Source organism: Castanea sativa, chromosome 12 (genome assembly GCF_040712315.1).
Source record: "Castanea sativa cultivar Marrone di Chiusa Pesio chromosome 12, ASM4071231v1".
Classification (NCBI taxonomy): domain Eukaryota; kingdom Viridiplantae; phylum Streptophyta; class Magnoliopsida; order Fagales; family Fagaceae; genus Castanea; species Castanea sativa.
Genome location: NC_134024.1, coordinates 47,718,265 through 47,730,504, shown reverse-complemented (window position 1 = coordinate 47,730,504; position 12,240 = coordinate 47,718,265). Strand labels below are relative to the sequence as shown.

The 12,240-nt window shown below is 34.9% G+C and overlaps 1 protein-coding gene across 1 annotated transcript; it reads left to right on the top strand.

Annotated features, from left to right (window-relative positions):
* Positions 1–2,284: 2,284 nt before the first annotated feature.
* Positions 2,285–9,519, top strand: LOC142618292 (uncharacterized). Its single transcript, XM_075791201.1, has 3 exons — positions 2,285–2,935; positions 8,247–8,694; positions 8,931–9,519. Exons 1-3 carry the CDS (start codon positions 2,514–2,516, stop codon positions 9,285–9,287), a joined length of 1,227 nt encoding a protein of 408 aa, XP_075647316.1. The 5' UTR covers positions 2,285–2,513; the 3' UTR covers positions 9,288–9,519.
* The last annotated feature ends 2,721 nt before the right edge of the window (positions 9,520–12,240 follow it).

The following is a 12,240-nucleotide window of genomic DNA, read 5'->3' as shown; positions in this document are numbered from 1 at the left end:
AATAGATGTAAAGTCCATTATTCCTTGATGAGCCTAATTTTTATTTATAAAAGAATCTTTCTAGATGGTCCACCTTTGCATTTGTTTAATTGCAAATCCACCTAATTATTGATTTCTGCATTCTTTCTTGGAGTTTCCTGTAGAGGTAAGTCTTTTTAAACAAAAAGATCAGGTTGATCATGATGAGTTCGGTCACTTCAGTTGGACCTGAAAAAATGATGTCTCTCTCTAATCTTGTGTTAGTCTTAGATTCTTTTTCTTTTTCTTTTTTTTTTTTCCAATAATGTTTTGTTTTCTCTTTTAGATCAGCTTAAAGGGCTTATATGTTATTTTCATTTTTGCTTTTTATTGTCTATCTTCCATGCAAATTTGGTTATCTAGTTAGACCTCCTCCCTTATATTCCTGACGGGTCTTGATATTTATCTATGTGATATTCTTGTTAGGCTTCTTATCTTCCAGTTTGTTTGTTTGTTTTTCCTTTTTCTTTTTCATTCAGCTAGAAACATGTGACATCTGATTGTTGAGGCTTTAATCTCAAGGAATCTGATAGACTTTTTCTTTTCTTTTTTTTCCCTTTTTTGGGTAAATTCTAATGGAGACATTGGTATATTATTGGCCACGGGGAGGATGAATATGATTCCATATTAGATACTTACAAAACGAAGGGCAATCAATTTGATGATGTGCTAATGGATATTATGACATTTTGTAAAATTTATTGTTATTGGAAATTTGAAGTCCTTGCTCTTTAGAGATATCACATTCACTTCCAAATTTCCAATATCGTTCTAGAATTTTTGTGGATGTCTTATAAATAAGAAAAGTTATACACCTCACTTTAGTCATTTAAAACGTTGTAAATGAATATTGTTGATACAAGTATTAAAAGAGAGAGTAACATGAAAACCTTGGCACAATACATTTGGTTTGAAAAGAAATATATTATTCATACAAACCTAGGAAAATGAATAATACTTGTAGGGTTTGTTATTGAATATTGTTGATACGAGTATTAAAAATTTTAAATTACCTTGGAATAATATATGTGGTTTGAGATGAAATATACTTATGTTAATACAAACATATGGTAATGAATAATACTTGTAGGGTTGTAAGTGAATATTATTGATATGAGTATTAGAATTTCAAAATTAGTTTATTTTATTTTATTTTGAACATGAGTTGAACTTGAACTTGAACGCATAACCAATTTGGATTTCATATACAAATTTTGATCCAAAAACAACTTTCATATTTTGAATTCATTGTCAAAGAACTAAAAAAAATGAAAAGAAAAAAAGAAAGGTGTTTCTTTGCTTTAAGAGTTCTAAAAGAAAGATGATCAAAGTCGTTATATTTCTAAAATAAAAATAAAAGAACTCCAAAATAAATATATTATTATTTGGATTAATAATATAATTTTTTTAAAAGAAAATTCTTAATTCTTAATCATGATTCAAATTTTTGCATTTGTCGAAAAATATCAAAGACCCACTTCATAGGAGGAAAGAACTCAAAGATCCACAACAAAGAGAATGGATACCTCCTATGTTCATAATAATGGATACCATAATTTGTAGCAAAATTTAGATTGAAAAAATATATGGCTTCAAAGAAAAGGAAATGCAAAAATACATCAAATATATATATATATATATATATATATATATATTTATATATTTATATATTACAAATTTGGAAGGAAAAAAAATTTGATATATAAAACACATCAAAAAAATTAGAAAATATATTTAAAGTAAGTATGTAAAATAAAATAAAAAGTATATTTTTACTTAAAAAAGAAAAAGAAAAAAAGAACACAGTGAAAAAAATTTATAGTGAAAATGCATAGTAAAAAAAAAAAACATTTTGGCCACTTGAGCTTGTTTGGATAGTCCAAAAAATCACTCAATTGTCATGATTCATCGTCCAAAATTTGTGGGTCTCAAGAATGATGTAGGGCTTGTTTGATTTAGTATTTCAAACTCACATTTTTATACACTTTTTCACTTACATGTAATTCAAAAAATTATAAAAATTTCATCTCAAAATACTCTACCAAATATCCTCGCAATGTTTGGCTTTGATTTTGAAGAATTGTTTTCTTCACTCAAAAACTCACAATTTTGAATTTAGAAGATGAAAACTAGAACACAATCTTGGTATAGTGATAACGGCAAAATAGTAAAAAAATCAAATTTGTAGGACTCATGTCACTGTCAAATAACAGTATCATACCACTTTTTTATCTTTTGCTTTTTCTTTCTTTCTTTCTTTTACTGGGTTCCACCGACTCTTTTTTTTTTTTTTTGCGCTTTTTCTCTGCTTCTTCTTTCTTTCTTCTTCATCATGCCCACTCCACTTCCAACAACATTTTTTTTCTTTCTTTTTCTTTCTTTCTTTCTTCTTTTACTGAGTTCAACCATTTCTCTCTCCAACAATTGACCAAATACTAGATTTTCTCACCAACCAAACATCGAAATTCTTATCTCTACCCAGATCCTTGCTATAAATGCGACGAATTGTCTCTCCTAATTCTCAGCCGATGTTTTCTTCTTCTTCATCTTCTTTGTCTTTGTCGACTCCAACTCCGACTCCGACAACGACATCGACGTCGATGACCGAGACGGTGAATGGGTCCCACCTGTTCAACATCTCAGGGTACCCGCTCTTGAAAGGTATGGGGATCGGAAAATGCGTGGCGTCCGATACTTTCACCGCCGGCGAGTACTCTTGGGCAATTTATTTTTACCCGGACGGTTGGATTGAGCAGGACAATGCTACGTATGTTTCGCTGTTTATAGGTTTGGCGAGCGAAGGCACTGATGTGAGAGCGCTTTATGAACTGAAGCTTTTGGATCAGAGTGGGAAAGAGAGGCATCGGCTATGGGATCGGAGTGGGCCTCACACGTTCAGTGGTCGCGGTAGAAAGTGGTAATCGAATATTCTTTTTAAATTTGGGTCTTTTTTTTTTGGTGATCTGATTATAATTGCTGTGATTATGATAGTGTTTGTTACGTTTATGTATTGGGTTATTTATTTATTTTTGCTAAGTTTGTTAATGTTAATTATCATGATTTTTGTTTCTTTGCTAAGTTCATTCTTAGTTGTTGATGAATTAGGTACTTACTAACTGCCGCATGCAGATGTTGGCGTGTCACTGTATATATATATATATATATATGTGTGTGTGTGTTTGTATCGATGGATACTTTTATTAAGTAATTGGAAAATCAGCGTTTACAAAAGCTGCTATCTGGTGGAACAGATTCCAGCCAAACAGAAAACGAGACGGAAAGTTTTGCTCTTTTAGCTGCAACTGCATTGCCTTGCCTAGGGATATAAGACAGCGACCAATTCTCAAAAGATTTCAGATGAGACAAAGTGTCTTGTATAATGTGACCATTCTCTGAATACAGCCTCTTCCCCTCTTGAAGGGCAGTGACAACAACCTGTGAGTCTCCCTCCAAGATACAATTTTCCACACCAACTTCTCTTGTGAAAGCAGCTGCTCGCCTTGCTGCCATTGCTTCCAGAACAGCAACCGACGATGGGGCATAGATTTTTTCAGACATTGCAGCCTTGACTTGCCCCAGATTATTCTGGACTACCACCCCGATTCCTGCCTCACCTGTTTCTGCAAAAACAGCTCCATCATAGTTTGTTTTGAACTGGTTTTCTGCAGGAGGCTTCCACCGAGGGTCGGTTATACTTCTTATACTCTTCCAAATAGTGCTTGGCGTCTCCTGGGATTTGCTGCAGTGGAGAGGTGTTTTGGACCTTTTGGTTTAGCCGTAATTTATTTCTCCGGGTCCAAAGCTGCCAAATCGTGACTGTTAATAGTTCCTTCATCTCAGGTCTGCTATCGAGCATCTCCCACAGATACATAAAACTACCTCTGGCTGCTTTTCTCCAGTCTAACCACGTAAAATCCCTGTCCGACACAGCTCTAGTTTCTTCGCAATCCCACAAAACATGCAAGGTATTTTCTGGTTGAGAATTACATACCTCACATTTTGGACATGCAACTATCTTCCTTCTCCACAAGTTTAACTTCATGGGGAGTGTTTCTGAGCAAGCTCTCCACATGAATTGCTTCACCTTTCCTGGTACCTTTAGCTTCCAAACCCCAGCCCACTGATTTTTCCCAGCCCCGGAGCTTGAACCCGAAGCTGCTTCTCTCTGACTTTCTTCACAGAGTGCTTTGTACCCCGATTTGACAGTGTAAACTCCATCACTGCTTTTTGACCAAATGAAGGTGTCATCCCGTGCAACTGAACTAATCGGAATAGCTTTGATCCTGAGAGCTTCAAAAGGCAGAAAATTTGAGTCTATAGTATGTTGTTCCCACCACCCCGAAACAGGATTGATCAGATCAGCAACCCAAGCATCTGTTGGGAGTAGATTAACTGGAGATAGGACTTTTCCCGACCCTTCTCCAGGAATCCATCTGTCACTGTAAATTCGGATATGCTTCCCATCACCCACACACCACTTTGCACCCAAATTGATCACTTTTCGGGCCCTTAGAATGCTTTTCCAAGCATATGATCCATTTGTAGCTTTGGCTTCAGAAATGGTGGAATTAGGGAAGTATTTTGATTTGAACACCTCGTAGAAAAGGGAGTCCTCATTATTTATTGCATCATTAAACTTACACAAATCTTTGAATCGCAAACCCCCTTCCTTCTTTGGTCGGCATAGAGTATCCCACTTGACCAATGGATTTTTTGTCTATCACCCCTTTGCCCCCGCCAAAACTTTCGAATCATTACCTCAATATCTTTGCAAAGGCCTATTGGTAGTTTAAAGCATGACATCTCAAAAGTGGGAATGGCTCGGACCACTACTTTAAGTAGCACCTCCTTGCCTGCTTGGGATAAAATTTTTTCCTTCCACCCTTGTAATTTGGCCCACACCCTCTCCTTGATATAATTCAAGCTCTCTCTTTTGTTTTTTCCAATCACCGCCGGTAGTCCAAGATACTTCTCATAAGCTCTTATTTCAGGCAGCCCCAAGTAGTGTTTAATTTGATTTTTTGCATCAAGAGAGGCTGACTTACTAAAAAAGAGAGTAGTTTTCTCCTTGTTGATTTTCTGCCCCGAAGCCTTCTCATACTTGTCAAGGATTTCTTTAATGGTTTTCACATCTCCCAGTTGTGCTCTGCAAAAAAGCAAACTATCGTCTGCAAAAAATAATTGAGATATTTTAGGCCCATTTCGACATAAAGAATACCCTCTAAGTTTGCTAGCAAGAACATCATGTTTAATGAGTTGGGTTAAGCCTTCCGAGCATAAGAGGAATAAGTAAGGGGATAGGGGGTCCCTTTGCCTAATCCCCCTAGTTGGTTTAAAAAACTTAGTGGGCTCACCATTCACCAAAACAGAGTAGGAGACAGTACTAATACATTCTGAAATGAGATGAATCCATTTTGGGCTAAAACCCATCTTTCTCATCAATTGCAAAAGAAAAACTCATTCCACCCTATCATAGGCTTTGCTCATATCTAATTTAATGACCATAAAACCATTATTTCCAGATTTATTTGTCTTCATATGTTGTAGGGTCTCAAAGGCTACTAAGATGTTGTCTGAAATGGCTTTATCTGATTGGAAGGCACTTTGTGTCTCCGAAATAATGCGTGGAAGGATTTTTTTGAGTCTGTTTGCAAAGACTTTTGACACAAGTTTGTATAGAACATTACAAATTGCAATGGGTCGGAATTCAGTGACTTTTTCTGGGTTCTTAACCTTTGGAATGAGGGTCAGGTAGGTGTGATTTAATTCAGGGGGGAAGTGGCCATCTTGAAGACAGTAAATTACAGCTTTAGCTACATCATTACCAATAAGATGCCAATAATGTTGATAAAAGATAGGGGGCATACCATCGGGGCCGGGGGCCTTAAGGGGTGCCATTTGTTGCAATGCTTGATCCACATCAGCTTTAGAGAACTCACTGTTCAGCAAGGAATTCATCTCTTCGGTCACCACATGGGGGATGGCATCTAAAACAGCTTCAATGCCATTCGGAATGGAGGTTGAAAAGAGCTGCTGATAGTATGACACTACCAAGGCTGAAATTCCTTCATGCTCTGTACATAAAGTCCCATAATTATCTCTAAGACCCTCGATTTTCTTTCTTCAGAACCGTTGGGATGCTTTATTATGGAAGAAACTTGTATTTTTATCGCCTGAAGACAGCCAATGTACATGGGACCTTTGCTGCCACAGGTTTTCTTCTTGGCCAAGTAACTCCGAAATCTCCTTTTTAAGGTCTGCCACCCGATCAAAGGAACAACCCCTCTGTGCAGCTTCCTCGGCAAGCTTGAGCAAATATTTTTTCTCTCTAAGAGTCCGAGAAATGTTGTTGAAAGCCTTAGTACTCCACCACTTTAAGTCACGTTGGCAAGTTTTAATTTTTTCCCCCACTTGACTCAATGTAGGCCTAGCTAGTTCGGCCCCCTGTAGGGCACTTGTTAATGAGTGTTACATGACCCAATAAACATAACAATTTCTTGAAATGGGTCATGTTAACGGGAAAATTGAAAAAGTTGTGGAAAAATTAACTACTTTTTTTTTTCCTCATAAAAACTTTCTTAAAATGGCTCACTAACTTTTCCCTTAATTAAATTCAAACACATGATTATTTTGAAATTATATGGTCATTGAAAAGGCTGTCAAAATATTAATTTTTTTTTTTCTTTTTCCATAGAAACTTTCTTAAAATGGTTCACTAACTTTTCCTTAATTAAATTCAAACATAAGATTATTTTGAATTATATGGTAATGGGAAAAGAATCAATAGATAGAATTGTTTGTGCTTTAGTGGACAATGCTATTCAATTGGGGAACCTAATGTACTATATGACCTAATGTACCATATGACTGCACCTAAGGTATTGTATACAAGTTCAGGGTTCTTTGTTGGGTGATGTTTGTTTGAAAATAGTATGCGGCCATGCTTGCATTTGTTACTTCATTTTGAATGACTTAATTACTCATGAAAAATTATCATGTTTATTTTTTTAAATTAAATGCATACCATTTACAAAGTTTCTTTAGTATAAGACACAAGGAGTAATTGCTTATATGATGCTAGCCCTGTACAAAACACAATTACGCACAATGTTACCGTTTTTATTGTTATAGTTATTAATAATTTGATTCAGTATAAGAGCAATTGCATGATTTGTGGACAGAAACCAATGGCAAGATTAGGAATTTTTGAAGTAATAGTAAGTGGCACTTATTTTTGTTGTTGTTGTGGAACTGGAAGTTTTGAAAGAGGTTGATATGTACAAGTGGGTGGTGGTATGCTTGTTGAATTTGATGGGTAATGGTTTTCTGGGCTTGAATTTCAGAGCTGAGCTAGGATTGTTAATATGAGAACCCCTTCTTGTTTATGTAAAGACGTAATTTCCCGGCAAACATTGTTCAAAATTTGTGTGTATTACTTTAATCAATAAAGCCTTTATTCCATATGATGTTAGCTTGCTGGATGAGTAACTTTCTCGACTATAGTAGGGGTCTGCTACATGAACTCTTTTCCGCCTCCTAGCTATATGACATAAGAAAGTCAAATAATGTATAAAATATATTTTTTGATAGGTACAAATGATGTATAAAATCAGGCAGCAAGCACCTATTGTTAGACTCATAAATTTCTAGAGAGCTTAGCAACAAACAATGTTACAACAAACATATCCATGAGATTAAATTGAGATCAGTAGAATAATCTTATTATTCCATATCGCATTAGAATTAGATGGAACCAGACAGATGGTGTTTTTCTAATTCATGAACTCTTTTTGAGTACTTGTAAGGAGTTTTGAACTCTCTTATATGTAATTCTTTGGCTAGATATATATAATTTCATAGATGAATACTTTGAAAATGTAGTGGCATTAATGTTTATTTATTGTGTATGGTTTCATTTTGAGCTGTTGAATAGATTAATAGAAGCAAGATGTAATATTTGCCTCATCTAATTAGTTCACCATATATTGTGTTGTGATAACAAAATCTTGTTGATTAGGCGTGATACCTGCCATGGACTTTTCAGGTGACAACTATGTTTGATTCAATGACAACTATGTGCATCTTGTGGCCGTAATGTTTTTATGCTATCGTGTTATACTTATGACCTACATGCAATCATTTTCAGTTGAATACCTTTGCTCCATTTTTCATTTAATGTAATCAAGTGGCAAATGTGGTATAATAGTTTTGTTTGTTGGATGTTGTAGGGGTTACGATCGATTTTTCAAAAGAACTGATCTAGAGACATCTGACTACCTCAAAGATGATTGCCTCAAGGTTCACTGTAGTGTAGGTGTTGTGAGATCATACACCAAGGGTCCTAAGATCTACTCTATTGCAGTACCACCTTCTAACATTGGTCAGAATTTGGGGCAGCTATTTGAAACTGGAAAGGGAACAGATGTGAATTTAGAAGTTGATGGGAAAACTTTTGCTGCTCATTGTGAAGGGCATAGTTCTGATTATGAAGGTTCATCGCCTAAAAGGACTGCGTCTCAACCCTCTGATCATGTTGAAGACCCTAGTGGTTCTTTACTGGAGAGGTACCTTCAGTTTCCTCCATGGTCATGCCAAGTGAAGAATCAAGATGGATCTATCAGATGTATGCAACATGAAAGGCCAAAACAAGCTCCAAATGTTCCATGGACCTGCCCGGTATGTTTTTCATTCACCAAGTGCTTTCCACTTTTGGTGCATACCTTATAGTTCTCTTTATGCATATTGGGGCTGATCTTTTTGCTGAGTGCATGTTGATGATTGAATCTCTAAATAAGCTGTTTATACCCAATTGGACCTAAAGGTCTCTTCGGTGTGTTCTTGCTCTTTTATCTTTTGTATATTCCATGTTTGCAATTTGTCAAGTGGGGTTCTAAGATCATATATCCTTGCAGAGGGTCCAGTTGGCAGAGTCTCTTCTTCAAACTTTGGAGAAATGGTTTGAAGGGCTTAGAGATGGAGTTGGTCCCTCACAGCGGGCTAATAAAGGAGGTTCTAGGAGTCGTGGTACAAGGTCATCTGTGCGGGATAATGGAGGAGGTTTTGGGAGTCGTGGTACGAGGTTGTCTCGTCGAAGGACCTTGAAGTTGTCTCGTCGGAGAACCCGAGGTCCTTCGACACCTTCCAATGAAGATGAAAACAATCAGCTCGGCCAATTCCTTGCAAAACAAAGAAACTTGCTTTTCCTTGTATTTTTGTTTATGTTTATATTTATGTTTTTTGTTCTTGTTTTTTTGTTTTTTGTTAAGTGATGTAGTTGAACTACATAATAGCCACAACTAGTGTGTTTCTTGTAGAACTCAATGATATTTTGTAACAGCCCTGCTGCCCCTTTTTCTTGAATATCTGGATGTTGGGCTTTAGTCTCAACTCTAAGATGTTAGGTTTTTAGAGTAAACTCTATGGTGCCTTTTGGTTTAGTCTCTTGTATATCCATGCTTCAGCCTTGATTTACCTGGAATAGATGATACTTTTGTTCTTCTAGCAGTATTATTGAACTACAATTATTATTGCAGGTTTAGTAATGGTTCTGTAGACTGTAATGGTACCACATGGCACAATACATTATTAGCTTTATGGATTGCAGCTCTACGGCTAGTACAAAGGTTAGGAATTGATTTGTAAAGAAATCATGCTTACTTTTAACCATTGATTTATTCTTTTTATTGGAAATAAAATTATTAAGGGAAGAGACCCAAAAAAACTAATTAAAGTCTCTTCTTCTTCTTGTTTTGGGGGTTGGGGTTATGCTCTCCACATGGCTTGTACATATGTTGCATATATTTGAAAAGAAAAAAAAAACAATTATCCAACTTCAAGCTATTGTAATGTCTTAATTAAACTTTCCCAGGTATTCTTGGAAAATTTATTGGTTTTGAATACGATTCCTCTATAAGAAATTAAAAATTCTTATAGTCTAGTTATCTAATTCATGTAACATATATTGCATAAAAATTTATCCAAAAAAAAGCATATATTTTATAACTAATACTTGAAAGAGGAATGGAGAATGAGCAAGAGGCCTGCTTACAAAGGAAAATGTTGAGAACTGATAACGTTTGTTACTTGGAAAGAACTTTCATGCAATAGAAATTAAGTTTTTTTTTTTTTTAGGACGCTTATTCTATGGTAATTAGGAATGCTGGACACTCAAAAATGAATTTGCAAACCTATTTTGATTCTTTAATGGGAAGTGCCTTTGTTAACCTTCTAGAAGTGCAGAATTGTCAAGGAATTGTGTTGATCCTGTTGATTTTATACCAAGTGAATCTCTTCATAATTCTTTCACTAGAATGGTTCATATTCCATGGTGCCTAAAACAAATTTATATCTCAAATGCTAAACTATTATAATTTCACAAAGACACGTATGACCAGTTTTTACTATATACTGAAGGTAGATTCAGAGACTAAAATGCAGTTGGGTCTCGTGGTTCTATATAACTTCTATTGCTAGATATTTACAATTTTTTTTTTAGAATACAAAATATTTTTAAGACACACACTGGAAGAGGAAAAAATGTTTTTTAAAGAAACTTATAGTGGTGCATATCCAAAAGGGCCTAACTTTTGGATACGCAGTATAGGCTTTAAATCTCTTAAACTCACTCATTTTTCAATATGAGATTAACCCACTGTTTACATTGATCTGCCTTTGTCTTACCTCTTTTTAGGAGAGGGATCTGTGTGAGGGTCCTGTGCCTCGCCTAGATACGTGTTTTTTCATGTTATTTCCCATTACACACTTGTGGTTGCTAATATTATTGTGGAAGAAGAATGCGAACTTATTCATGAAAGTGAAAACAGCCCACCAATTAAAGGATAGTAAAAACAGGTTCGGGGAAAGTGTGACAAGGAGTTAGTTTCCAGGTTTTAGTTATTGGGCGATTATGAGGGCTTGTGGACACACCTGTCTGTTATTTCTGTAGCCAATCAGGCTGCTTCTAAAGCAATAATGTTTGTTTCAAACCTTTAAGTCAGTAATGGATACTACGAATGTATAAGCTAACTGTCATAAGTACTTATTACTTTTCAGCATCAAAATTGTATATTGTAGAGGCTTTTTGTTGAGAAAGAAGTAATAGATGTAAAGTTGATACATATTCCATTATTCCTTGATGAGCCTATTTTTTATTTATAAAAGAATCTTTCTAGATGGTCCACCTTTTGCATTTGTTTAATTGCAAATCCACCTAATTATTGATTTCTACGTTCTTTCTTGGAGTTTCCTGTAGAGGTAAGTCTTTTTAAACAAAAAGATCAGGTTGATCATGCTGAGTTGGGTCACTTCAGTTGGACCTGAAAAAATGATGTCTCTCTCTGATTATGTGTTAATCTTAGAATTTTTTTTTTTTAGTAATTTTTTGTTTTCTCTTTTAGATCAGCTTAAAGGGCTTATATGTTATTTGCATTATTGCTTTTTACTGTCTATCTTCCATGCAAATTTGGTTATTTGGTTAGAGCTCCTCCCTAATATTCTTGATGGGTCTTGATATTTATCTATGTGATATTCTTGTTAGGCTTCTTATCTTCAAGTTTGTTTGTTTGTTTTTCCTTTTTCTTTTTCATTCAGCTAAAACCATGTGACATTTGAACTTTTTTTTTTCTTTTTTTGGGTAATTCTAATGGAGACATTAGTATATTATTAGCCACTTGGAGGATGAGTATGATTTTGTATTAGATACTTACAAAACGATTGCTAATTAATTTGATGATGTACTGATGGATATTCTGACATTTTGTAAAATTCATTGTTATTGGAAATTTGAAGTCCTCACTCTTTAGAAATATCACATTCACTTCCAAATTTCCAATATTGTTTTAGGATTTTGTGGAAGCCTTATAAATAGGACAAGTTGTACATCTTTTTAGTCATTTAAAACGTTGTAAAGGAATATTGTTGATGCAAGTATTAAAAGAGAGAGTAACATGAAAACATACATACCTAGGGAAATGAATAATACTTGTAGGGTTTGTTAATGAGTATTGTTGATACAAGTATTAAAATTTTAAAATTAACTTGGAATTAATATATGTGGTTTGAGATGAAATATACTTATGTTAATACAAACATATGGTAATGAATTATACTTGTAGGGTTGTAAGTGAATATTATTGATATGAGTGTTAGAATTTCAAAATTAGTTTATTTTATTTATTTTGAACACGAGTTAAACTTGAACGCATAACCAATTGGTCCAATTGG